The sequence below is a fragment of the Perognathus longimembris genome, chromosome 17 (assembly GCF_023159225.1).
Source record: "Perognathus longimembris pacificus isolate PPM17 chromosome 17, ASM2315922v1, whole genome shotgun sequence".
Lineage (NCBI taxonomy): Eukaryota > Metazoa > Chordata > Mammalia > Rodentia > Heteromyidae > Perognathus > Perognathus longimembris.
Genome location: NC_063177.1, coordinates 19119968 through 19132405, shown reverse-complemented (window position 1 = coordinate 19132405; position 12438 = coordinate 19119968). Strand labels below are relative to the sequence as shown.

Below are 12438 nucleotides of genomic sequence, written 5' to 3'. Positions count from 1 at the left end.
CTTGCAGAGGTGAAGAGGGAGAGGCAGGCAGGCCCAAAGCAGTGTGGGATGCTCAGCAGTACAGCAGAAAGCATCCTTTGCCTGAAAGCACTGTGTATAAGCCCTCAAATTGAAGTAGTCACAAAATGCCAAATGTTCAGCAGGTACGAAGGTGGGTGTGCAAGATGCTAGTCCAAAGAGTGACAGAATGTTCTTCCCCTAAGGTAGAGGGGTGAAGGCTCACATCCATGCCCGTCTTCTCCCAGGGTACTTTAAAGCCTGGTATTCTTCCCCTGTTTCAGCAGGATGCTGTCTTCCTCGCTAGGCTACCTCAGTCCTCTTCTTGGGGACAAGGGAGGGAATGAATGACTATGTCTTCTGGGCCCAGACCCTCACTTCCAAGCAGCGGACACTAGGGCTCCTGGAAGACACACTATTTAGTCAGCCTGAGCCACAACTAGTTAAAAAAAAAAAATGGGACATCCTCCGGTCTGGCTGTCTGGAACCTTGGCACACTGCATCAGTCACAAGGCCACCTTCCTAGCCAGGCTGAGCTGAGTGCTGAGGGCCAGGGCTTTGTAGCCGTATGCTACATGGTGTCTAGGCCTGACTGTGGGCTCATAGCGGCAGTCCTAGCAGTGCCAAGACTCCATCAGAGGTAGAGGTGTAGACAAATGCAACAAGGCTAGCCCAGACCTTCCCCACATTCCTACCAGGGACTGGTGGGAGGCCTGATCCACGGCAGCTACTGAGTCGTCTGTGGCTGGCTCCAAGTCATCAAAGGCCAGCTCAATGTCCTCCTAAGAAGGAAGGAAAGTGGAGCATTACTGAGAATAGGGATATGTATGGGGCGCAGCCCTTCAAGCAAGTCAGGCAGGGCCTTCTGGGGACAGCAAATCTAACCTCCCATCCCATGCAAGGGCTCCCTTCAAGGAGCAGAGCCTTGCTTACCACCTCTCAAGGTATCATGCTATTTGTGGGCAGCTAAAATCCTCATAACCTCTTTTTGTACTAATCCAAAGTCATCTTCTCCTGTTATTTGCATCGGTTGATTAGGCAATGCAGAATAAACCTACTCTCAATTTCACACAATAATCCTTGGAACACAGGAAGAAAACTGGCATGCTCCTCCTTAGTCTTTTCTTGTCCAAGATAAACACTCTGCTTGGTTCATTTCAGGTGAAAAAGGACTTTTAGATCTTTTCCCAACTGGGATGCATTTTTAGGGAGGGGCTCTAAATCATCATTCAGGAGGAAGGAATCCTAGAGAAGGGAGTCTAGGTTCAGATAGACATGAAAGCATGAATGGAACCTTAAGCATTCACAGAGCTTAGAAGGGTGCTGACAGAAGGCCTGGGGGGTCGGGGGGGGCTTCCAGGGACCCCATGCATGACTTCAGTTTGTGGAGAGCAAATTCTTCTTCTTGTTTTTGTTGTTGTCATTGGTGGGGCTTGAACTCAGGGCTTGGGCACTGTCCCTGAGTTCTTTTGCTCAAGGTTAGCACTCTATCGCTTTGAGCCCCAGCTCCACTTCCAGTTTTCTGGAGATAAGAGTCTCATGTCTCCCCGACTTTTCTGATTGGGCTGGCTTCGAGCCACAGTCCTTAGATCTCCGCCTCCTGAGTAGCTAGGATTATAGGCAGGAGCCACCAGCCATGAGAATTTGCCAAGAGAAAATTCTTGATAAAGAAGGAAGGTAACCACGGCCAAAGGCAGGACAAGATTACTACTCTAGAAAATAGGGCAGGGCAGAAACTAAGAGGGAGTAGACAGCTAGGAAGGATCAGCCAGGAGGAAAGATGTTGCCTTCCCATATCCATGGAAGCCCCTCTAGGAAAGCCTTGACAGAGAGGCTGGGGTGGGGCCCAGGCAGGGTCAGGGTAGGGCCCAGGCTGGGTCCAGATGGAAGCTACCTCCTTGTATCTTTCCAACTCCTGCACGAAAGTGCGTTCATGGAAGAGCCTCTGTAGCCGGTCCTGAGCGTAGTTGTGGCATAGCTCCTCAAAGGAAGCTCCACGGGTTGACCCTCCCTGCTCAGGGTTCTGGAAGCCTGGAGTGTCCACAATCATCATGGAGCAGAGCGAGTGCTGGCTGGACTTGAGAGCCCTTCACAGAGAGAGCCTGGGTCAGAGCTGGCCAGGGCACTACCACAGAATAGGTCCCATTGGTCAGGCTCTGGTATGCAGCAAATCCCCATCCCTGCCCAAGTGCTGCCCCAGTGAGGACAGCGTCTTGCCTTATTCAGGGCCGGCAGAGACAGTGAGCCCTCTGCTGGTGGAGGATATCCCTGCCTTAGCCAACAGGCACAAAGACATCAGCCTACCTTTGCCAAAGCAGGAAGTGGGGAGAACCTGGGCTCTGCTTGACACTCACCTATTCACCAAGGAGATGAGAAGAGTAAAAAGCTCGCTATAGAGGCCAGATGCCATGCCCTCTAGGCACTCGAGAGCGCTCAGTTTGGGCCCTGTGGGAGAAGAGGATCAGCTCTAGCTCCAATCCCCAGTCCCCACCTATTTAGTCAGGATGAGGTTCTGGGACTGGGCCTGCCCACTGAGGTTTCCATGGGGTCATCTATTCACATAGGCATTCTCTCCCATTTCCATGATGGCAACTAGCTCCAGGTAAGGCCTCTAAACCCCATCTATCAGCCAAGGGGACTGCCGGGGGGGGGGGGGGGGAGGGGGTACCTGTGCCTTCTCCCAGGCTACTCTCCTCAGGGCCCTGACGGAAGGAGGTAGAGCGTTGCAGGGTGCCACTCTTGAGCTGGTGCTTGAAGATGGCTGAGGACAGCTCCTCCAGGCTACAGCCCAGCAGATACGCAGCTTTCTGGGCCCATTCATGGCGAGCAAACTGCTTACGCCCAGCTGTGGGGTGGAAAAAAGGATCAGGCATCTTGGGTTTTCCTCCTTAGGATGACTAATGATCACTGTGCCTGTTGCATCTCTCACTCCCACAGGACTGGGGAGAAGGTATCTTCTGGAGGCAAACACCAACCCTGATGACACCACATGGGCTTCATGGGACAGCTGCTGGCTGTCCCAGACACAGTATTTCCTGTGTCCCTTGGTGTAAAGATTAAGAAGCAGTAATTCCACAAACTGCCACCAGAGGGCACCCAGTCAGCTGCAAAACTCCCTTCAGTCCAAGGACGCCCAACTTGGGATGGGAAAGGACAAGGTCAGCGGATAAGTGGGCTCACCCAAGATGAGGGCAGAGGACTCAACATGAGCGAGTGTCCTTGCCTGCCCATTCCCTGGATGTATTAGGACCCCCCTCCCTCCTCTTGCCCCAGGGGAGACCACGGACACCTCCAATAGCTCAACAGTGGGGAAGGCAACAAAGCCGCAGGGGAAAAGGAACAGCCCACACAGACATATTGCGCCTCAGCCAACATGAGTCTAATCACAGCAATTAGGGAAAGCTAACAAGAAACAAGGTTTTACCTTCAGCAGCTTCTGTAAGGCAAAGGACCAGCATGCAGCATGCAAAGAAAAACAGTGTGTTAGCAAACAGTCATCAACTGAGCCTGCCAGGCCCTCAGGAAGGGACTGTAGGGGGTGGAGGTTTATGAAGATGAGCAGGCAAGAAAATAAGAACACATTCAGCCCTGGACACACAAACACACACAGCCTCAAAGAGTGGGTTTGTGGGTATCATCAACACACTGACACACACAGAAAAAGACCTGCAAAGATGTTCTAGTACACACACACACACACACACACACACACACACACACACACACACACACAGCCCTGGAAAATATTGGATTCTCTAAGGAGGTAGCCACACTACTCAACACCCAGAATGTTCCACCTACAGTCACAGCTGTGTAGGGTCAGAGGAAATTTATACCCCTCCGGGTAAACAAACTCTTAAAACACAGCCACACACCTGTCCACCTTCCCACATACTCTAACCCATAGCTGCTGCTTGGTATGGGTGCCACTTGCGATTGTAAGGAGTCAGATACCCAGGCGACAGCTCCACCATGCACCCATCACCACCAGTACTAACCCCCACCCTTCTGCCTGCTGTGCAGTCTAGAGCCCTTCACATCCCAGAGGAAGACCGAGCCAAAGCCTGAGGTGCTGTTCAGAGCCACATCCCCTTTATCCTAAGTTAGAGGAGACAGAGGTGAAGAGGTGCTTGCACCACCACCTTCCAATGCAACCTCAGAGGAAGGAAAAGCTCTCCCAAGCTAGACAGAGCCTTAGCCATTCATAAGCCCCCAGAGCCCAAGTACAGAAGCTGCAGCCCATCAATACCATGGTCCCAGCTGCCCCTTAGTGGCATCCACCCTGACATGCAAAAGGAATAGCAAGGACTACCAAACCAACTAACATGAGGGAAGCATGGGGATACTGGCCTCAGAAAGCCAGGAAGGAAGCAAGCCCAAACTGCCCCCAAATGAGCCATCATTTGGGGGCATCCTAAAAGCTCAAGGATCGGGGTACAAGAAAAGCAGCTATTCTGGGGACATGGAAAAGCCCTGCAGCCAACAGGCTCCTCTTCCACCCTTAACCCAAGGCTCTGCCCAGACCAGTCCCTCTGTGCTATGACAAACTGAGCCCAGTCCCCAGAAAGCCTAAGAAAACACCAGAACAGGGCAAGCAGTCCCTACACCCCAAGGCGGGCCAAGATCAGTTACCCGCTTCCTCCTCGGGGGCCTCTGTCAGGAAGGGAACAAGAAAGAGAGTTATTGCAGGGGCTGCTCTGAGGAAGGACCTTCCTTTCCCCTCAACCCACATCCCATCTGCCCCATGCATCATGGTGTGCATGGTTCTGCCAGCAAAGGCCAGGCCTCTGGCCTTCATTAACAGTCATGTTTCTCCAGTTCTGATGTGGGGTACTGAGAAGGGGTACAAGCAAAAGTTGAATATCTACTAACAACTGAATCTATGTGAGATAAGACCAAATCGGAAGTGGGTGGGGCCTCTACAAGTTTTCATGGTGACAAGGCAGGCTGCAGGTTACCTTTGGTGGCTCCTGCAGCCCCTAGGTGGTAGATCGCAGCCAGGATGAGCCAGCAGGTCTTCTGCTCCTCTGGGGAGATGGCCAGCACCTTCATGGCTGTCTGCAGCTTACTGAACTGTTGAGCTGCCTTCTGCTTCTCCTCAGGCTACAGAGGTAGATGGATATGCTGGCTTTGGATCTGGGAGGGGCTTCCCACCAACTGAAGCTATTCTACCCCCCCACCAAGATCCAGGGCTGTCCCCAGTCCCCACAGGCCCCTCACCTTGGCCAGTGGCACAATCCCAAACACATTGTTCTCTGCCAAGTGGTTCAAGTGGAGCTCTGTCCTAGGGGTACAAATAAGGCATCAGCATGGCCTGGTCCCCAGGCCAAAGCCATCTCCATCCCAGGGTGGAGACAGACACTCCCTCTACCAGATTCTAAGTTCTGTCTTCCCATCATCATGATTATTAGGCCCACTCTGCCACCTTTCCTAATTGGCCAGGGTTCCTGGGCAGAGTACCAGAGAGGCACTGGAGGAAGGGTTCAGCCAGATCCCCTGGAAAGGCACAGGAAACCTGCCTGTAATGGATCCAGACTGTGCCTGTGCTATGAGAAGGCCTAAAGAAGATAGTGCCTGGGGCTGCCCATTTGGACTTAACATTTATCAGTGTGCAGTGAACAGACAGCAAGTCTGAAGTTGTAAAGGGAAGAGCATGGCAAGGCAACTGACAGGGCCAGAAAGGCCAACTGAACAGCACTAGAGAAAGCGTGGCTCTTGGCTCCAGCTCAACCCATACTAGTTGTGTGACTGCAGGAGTCACCTACCATCTACAATCTGGGTGAGCTTTCTTCCCCAGACCTAGCTTCCTAGGCAACAGAGATCCTCAGAAAGGCTCCGGAAACACTAAAGTATCAGTTCTGTCCCTCCCACAAAGCAAGGCCCCAGACCCAGGGTCAAAACATTCCTGTGAGGCAGGGTCTGAGTCTCTATCATGTTGCCATTAGCAGCTCAGAGACTGGCACATAGCAGGTAATACATGTAACATGGAGGGCATTAGGTCAGGAGCCCAGCAATGGACGGGACGTCTTAGCCCCCTCAGTGCACCCTCTGTCCAGCCTCACCTGAGGGTGCCATCCACACAGGCCAGTAGGTAATAGAAGACATTGAACGTGGCCTCACTAGCTGGGCGTCGGGCCACACGCAGCTTCTCCAGAAGCATCGTCTGCAGCACAGGTGAAGTGAGGAAGGAAGGAAGTATGGGTCAAGCTCTTCCTGCTCCATACAGGAGGAGCCAAGCCCGATCCTCCAAGCCTGCATCTCATTCTCAGGGTGCTCAGTTGGTGGCCAGGTCACCCAGAGTTAGACAGGGCAGAAACCAGAGCCAGATGAAAGGCAGGCCCAGTTCCTGAATGGGGCCCTGCCACCTTGCCTAACACCCAAATACCAGACTTCCTGGAGTGAAGGAAACCTGTGTTGAGGAATTTCATTTAGTATAGTGGGAGATCAGCCTGGGCTGGGCCTTACTTTACCAACAAGCTCTGCTTATAACAGCCTGAGAGAAGGCCCTGAGCATGGATCCCAGAAAGTGGGCACAGCTTGGACCCCAACAGTAGGAGGTTGGGGTGATCAGACGGCCCTAGGCTCCAGAGGGAAAAGGGAGCTAGGCAGTAGGCCTAGAGGGCAGAATGGTGACAAAGCACCAGCCAGCCCATCTGTACCTGAGTCCATTTGGTCAGAGTGGAATCACAGGAAACCCCAGAGAGAGAGAGGGAGAGAGAGAGAGAGAGACTGATTTCTAGGGTATAAAACTGTGGGCTCATCTCTACTAGCTAGGCCTAGGCAGTACCCCACCCCCTCACCTGAATGGAGGCTGAGGCCACCTGGCCAGCTTGGTCAAAGTCCAGGGAGAGAATCTGAGAGAAGCGGGTGGCATTGCCATTCATGATGGTAGGGCTGTTTCCAAAGGCTTCCAGGAGGGTGTAAAGAGCTTGCCACTTCTCCACTGCAGAACACAGGCCCAAAGGACATTAGGAAAGCCAGGGATCGCTCACTCCACTCATAGTTTTCCCTGTTGTCTTTGCCTTACCCGAAAACACCTTGTTCCCACTGGTGCCAGCGATGGTGGCCAGGTATTGCACCAGATGCTGACAGCTGGTGGTCTTGCCACTGCCACTACTGCCCAAAAGGACAATGGACTGGTCCTGCCGGCTCATCAGCATTGCCCTGTATGCAGTCTGGGCCACAGCATAGATGTGGGGGGCCATATCCTCCCTCCGACACCCCTTGAACATGTGCATCACCTTGAGCAGAAGACAGATGGAGGGAAGGGGAAGGGTCTTAGCAGGCTGCACCTGGGCCTCACCTCCAGGGTTCATGTGTTTCTGAATTTTCATACCAGGGGTAAAAGGAATTGAGGAAATGCAGATACTAGCCAAGTCCTGGACTCCATTAAAGGTTGCAGGAAGTCCTTCTACCCCACTCCTGGAATGACTCTTTCTAAGGTCAACTGCAAGGGTGGGGCAGGAGTCCCAGAGAAAAGAACCAGGGAAGGCGGGGTGAGTAGCAAATAGGTGGGTCCATAAGTCAGCAGGGTAGCCTAGAGACCACACCTTCTCTGAGTACACGGCAGGGGCCCCTCGGGGGCTGAGGACGAGCAGGCTGGGGCCGGCATAGGTGTGGAGCAGGCTAGCGCCATAGCGCTGGCGCAGTGTGTGCAGGACGCTGGACTCATTGAGGTACACCAGCGAGGTCAGGTCTTCTAGACGGTCACAGGAAGGAGCATTCGCCTAGACAGAAGGGCAAGCAGGTAGATAGTGAAGCAGTAGAACCTGTGTCCACCGCAGAGGACAGACCTGCCCATGCCCTCCCATGCCCTCCAGCAGCCTCCTGCCCACCTTCTCGATGTCGTCCTCATCCACATCCAGGATGGCTCCGTCATGGTCTAGCTTCACGCGCACCTTCCCCTCAGGTAAGCTGAGCTCCTCTGATTTGAGCTGACTGGCTGCAGAGCAGGCGTACAGTTGGACATGGACGTGGGAAGCCTCTGCTACTACTTGGGCCCTTCTTGGTCCTGCCAGCCTCCCCACCAGATCACAAGCCTCTCTTTGCTCACTCTGGCCCTCAGCACACACAGACGCACACGGATGCCAGCCTACGAGCATCCATGGTCCCAGCATCTGTTCCTGACCGCCTGAGACTCACCCAGGGAGAAGCCATCTTTATGGACCAGCCACACCTTCTCGGTCTCATACCAGGCCTCTTCAGCTGCAATCTGATCTTCTGTCTTGGCCTATCAGAGGGAGGGGAAGAATACATAGTCAGAGCAGGCAGAGGCAAAGACAGCAGGAGCGAAGAAGTAAGGGGAGGGGCGTCAAGATCTAACACTAGGCCAGGGAAGCAGTTACATGGTAGACACAACACAGGGACATCAGAGGTGTCAGGGAAGGAGGGTGGGGAAGCTAGGAGGCAGTGGTGGTACTAAGGATCCCAGAGGACAGAGACAAGGCTAGGGACCACACCAGTATTGAGGGTCTGGAAGGACAGGGACAGAGACTGAAAGAGCTCAGTCCTCAGAAAAGGAAATCACCAGGAACCTAACTCCAACTATCCACTACCCTTCCTCCCTGTCAAGCATGTGGGATTAGTGTCCTGAGCCCAAACCCTGATCTCTGGGCCATAGGCACCAGTTCTTTCATGCTAGCCCACCCGGCTGGGAAAGGCCATTTCTTTTAGACAGGAGTAGAGAAGTAAACTCCTAAGACTTTATAGTCTGGAATGATAGATGGGTCCTGAGCTCTGGTTCTAGAAGATGCTCTATGTGGGCAAAATGCTCTATGTGTGCGTAGGTGAATGTGCCAGCTTCCTTGCTCCTCCTCCGTGCCATGGTCAACAAAGACCCAGGCTTGGAGGTGGTTGTTGCATGGACCTATGTTAATGCCACAAGTTAAGAGCACAAGACATGGTGGAGGGAAGACATGGGAGAGGGGAAAAGCCACAGGGAGGAACTCCCATGTCATATAGAAGGGCCCAGGAGTGGATGTCAAGGGGGTGGGAGCTCCCAGGTGCCCCAAGTGGCCATCAGTCAGAAGCAAGCATTCATGGGCACTGTTAAGGTATGGGACTACAAGATCTAGTATCCCCTAAGAAGGGTACTAGAGCTGGGAAGTGATGGTACTGGGACAACAGAGGGGCTTCTGCTCCCTTGGCCTATTTGCTCCCTTGTCAGGTTTGGGCAACATGGCAGTAAGTCTACCTCGTGGTTCCTGGGGGCAAGCTGGCCACTTGAGAAGCACAGATCAGTTCCCAGGACAACCATGGCCTCTACACTTTCTCTGAGGGTCCCCAGCTGGGAATCTCTGAGTCCCTTACTCTAGGTCCCCTTTTTCATGAGACCCGAGGGCAACATCTAGGCACTGCTGTATGACACTGACCCCTATGTGAGAGATCAGGAAAGAATGAGAAACACAGTCAGAAGTACGGTATGTTCTGTAGGACATTAGTAAATATTGTATGCCACATTACTTGGACTTGAATGAAAAGAAGATCTGGGTCCTACTTCAAGGATGGATTCTGGCTTTGGATAAATCATGTACCATGGACAACTGTTTCTCCAACTATGGAGTAAGAAAGCTGGGCCACACCAGTGTCCCCACACCTCTGAAATCCCAGGGAAACTGTCCTTCACAATGAGATTGACAATGCTTGATTTGTTAAAGTGAGGAGGGGCTGGGAATATGGCCTGGTGGTAGAGTGCTTGCCTCACAGACATGAAGCCCTGGGTTTGATTCCTCAGCACCACATATAAAGAGAAAAAGCCAGAAGTGACACTGTGGCTCAAGAGGCAGAGTGCTAGCCTTGAGCAAAAGGAAGCCAGGGACAGTGCTCAGACCCTGATTCTAAGCCCTAGGACTGGCAAAAAAAAAAAAAAAAAAAAAAGTGAAGGTATTTTAAATGGCAAGTTTGTCTTTTTTTTTTTTTTTAAGAAATGGAACAGGCTGGGCATGTGGTGCTCACCTATAATCTCAGGAGGCTGAGGCAGGAGGCAAGTTTGAGACCAGACTGAGCTATGTAGTTAGACCCTATCTCAAAAAAACCAAATATGCCCTGGGCCGGTGGCTCATACCTGTAATCTTAGCTACTCAGGAAGTTGAGATCTGAGGATCCCAGTTCAAAGCTAGACTGGGCAAGAAAGTTCATGAGACTCTTATCTCCAGTGAATTACCAAACGGCTAGAAGTGGAACCGTGGCTCAAGTGGTGGAGCACTAGCTTTGAGGAAAAACAAAAAGCTCAGGGACAGTACTCAGGCCCTGAGTTCAAGCCCTAGTATTGGCACAAGAGAGAAAGGAAGGAAGGAAGGGAGGGAGGGAGGGAGGGAGGGAGGGAGGGAGGGAGGGAAGGAGGGAGGGAGGGAGGGAGACAGAAAAAAGCAAAAGAAAAAGAGAGAGGAAGGAGGGAAGGATGAAAGGAAGGAGGGAGGGAAGGAAGGAGAGAAGGGAAGAAGAGAGGGAGGGAGGGAGGGAAGGAAACAAGAAAAGAAAAACCTCACACCTGTAATCCCAGCTACTCAGGGTCACAGTTGGAGGCCAGCCTAGGAAAAAAGTTAGTGAAACCCTGATCTCAACTAATAGCTAGATGCAGTTATCCTGTGATAATAGCAACACAGAGAAACATAAAAAGGAGGATCATGGTTCCAGGCAAAAAAGTGTGACCCTAACCCCAAAATAAGAAAGCATGAAAGGGCTGAGGTATGTTGGTTCAAGCAATGGAGTGCTTGCCTAGCAAACATGAGGCCTGAGTTCTACTCCAAAAAATGTGGAAATATAACTACAAAAAATTACAATATTTTATTCTCTTCAAACTATGTGTGACGGGTAAAATCTTTGTGATAAACAGGCATCATTTATTGGTCAAGAATTGGGGGTGACACTGAAGAGTATTGAATGGCCTGTTTCTAACTTCTTAGGAACAGGTTTCCCATACTGTCCAGCAGGAGGAGACAAAGACCTTCTTATCTATAGGCTCAGGCTAGGGAAGAGGACGTGAATGGCCTTTTGAGCATTTTTTCCCCTGCTTGGACTGAGAGGGCTATAACACCTAGAACTCAGCTGGCCCTTGGGCTCCAATAGCTGAGAACCTGAGACATCAAACAATCAGTGATGTTCCTTGGGGTCTGGTACAGAGCTGTACCATCTCAGCGCCCGGCACTGCCTCCTGTGGGGGTCCCTCAGACACGGGGCAGGAGCCAGGAAGGGAAAGAGGCCTTACACTCCAGCAGGAGGCCCGAGCACAGACGCCAGCCCAGGTACAGGCCAGGGGCAGTGGGTGGTCACTGGAGGAAGCGGGGGGCTCCTGAGTGGGGCAGGAGCACCCTACCTGGCTGTGGGCAGGAGAGGCAGCCTCAGGGTCCAGCTACAGCAGCAAAGAAAAGAGAAAGAGGGGTGAAGATAAGCAGACACTTGCTCGTCTCCCTCAGCAAGCACTTCTGGGCCAACGGGCTGGCATTCTTTGGCTGTCCAAGATGCAGAGTGGAGGACAGAATGGTGCTCCAGGCAGACTCACTAGGCCTGGGCAGGAGAATTACACAGGTGAAGGAGAAGCCAGACCGGAAGGAAGAGATACTTGGATCCTACAACCCTTCCCCCACTGCCATAGGAGGCTCTTGAGTCATCCCTGTGACCAGGCAGGGGTCTGGCGCTCTACCTCTGCCAGGCTCGCATGGGCCGGCCATCTGGTCCATTCTGAATCAGGCTCTTTCTCCTATGTGTCTGCCAGGCCACCTTACCACAGCCAGGCCTGCTTTTCCTGGGACATTTTTACCCTATCTCCAGGGTACTCCTCAGCCCTGCTCCCCAGTGAGCACCAAATACCAGCATAGAGCTGTCCCTCACCCCCAAAGGCATGCCCAAGGGGGTGCCACTCCCTAGGCCGAGGGAGGACTGTCTTAAAGAGCAGTCACTTTTGCACCCTCACCAGACAAGGTCACTAGAAGCCCAAGTCTAGGACACCTTCTTGGCCCTCCATTATACACCTCTCCTGCCATGCCTGGGCAGGTACACTGGCCTCAAGGGAGGGCTCATGCTATCCAGGCCCCATGTATGAGAGCCAGGGTAATGTGCAAAGGGGCCACCTGCCAACTGTGTGCAGGCCTCTGGGTTCTCCAGAAGGCAGTGATCCACATTGCCTTCCCCCCAGTCAGACACTTCCTACACACAAACACATAGCCCAGCCCCCAGCCTGGGAGAGCCAGAGCTTGGGGACCCCTCACACAGGAGAAGTGGCATTACAGAAGTTTTGAAGATCCTCTCAAGCCGTTGGTGGGCCTCCTCCGCGGGGCTCAGCTGGGCCTCCGGGGCAGCTCCTGCCTAAAGGTTAAACCACTATTAGTCCTGGCCTGAGGAAGGGTGGGAGCAAACTTCATGCCAAGCTCCTAGCCCAAAAGCCACTGGGGAAGTGGAGCAAGGTGAGGGAGGCAAGCCGGGTGCCAGTTTGAGTTTTGAAAC

At 52.7% G+C, this 12438-nt stretch overlaps 1 protein-coding gene across 7 annotated transcripts in view; it reads right to left on the bottom strand.

The window, feature by feature from the left end:
• The window catches only part of Myo18a (myosin XVIIIA), a 106524-nt gene that overhangs the window by 37743 nt on the left and 56343 nt on the right, over positions 1-12438 (bottom strand). For 2 of the 7 annotated variants that reach the window (XM_048366288.1, XM_048366289.1), the window contains exons 3-16: positions 11204-11347; positions 8140-8227; positions 7833-7939; positions 7548-7724; positions 7025-7238; positions 6798-6940; positions 6060-6160; positions 5218-5281; positions 4956-5100; positions 3422-3433; positions 2666-2842; positions 2352-2442; positions 1892-2084; positions 693-779 (exon numbers count right to left, since the gene is read on the bottom strand). In XM_048366288.1, coding sequence (XP_048222245.1) covers positions 693-779; positions 1892-2084; positions 2352-2442; positions 2666-2842; positions 3422-3433; positions 4956-5100; positions 5218-5281; positions 6060-6160; positions 6798-6940; positions 7025-7238; positions 7548-7724; positions 7833-7939; positions 8140-8227; positions 11204-11347 — 1743 coding nt within the window. Of the gene's footprint in view, positions 1-692; positions 780-1891; positions 2085-2351; positions 2443-2665; positions 2843-3421; positions 3434-4629; positions 4651-4955; positions 5101-5217; positions 5282-6059; positions 6161-6797; positions 6941-7024; positions 7239-7547; positions 7725-7832; positions 7940-8139; positions 8228-11203; positions 11348-12222; positions 12301-12438 lie in introns of all 7 variants that reach the window. The other 5 variants (XM_048366292.1, XM_048366294.1, XM_048366290.1 and 2 more) reach the window with 4 other exon arrangements.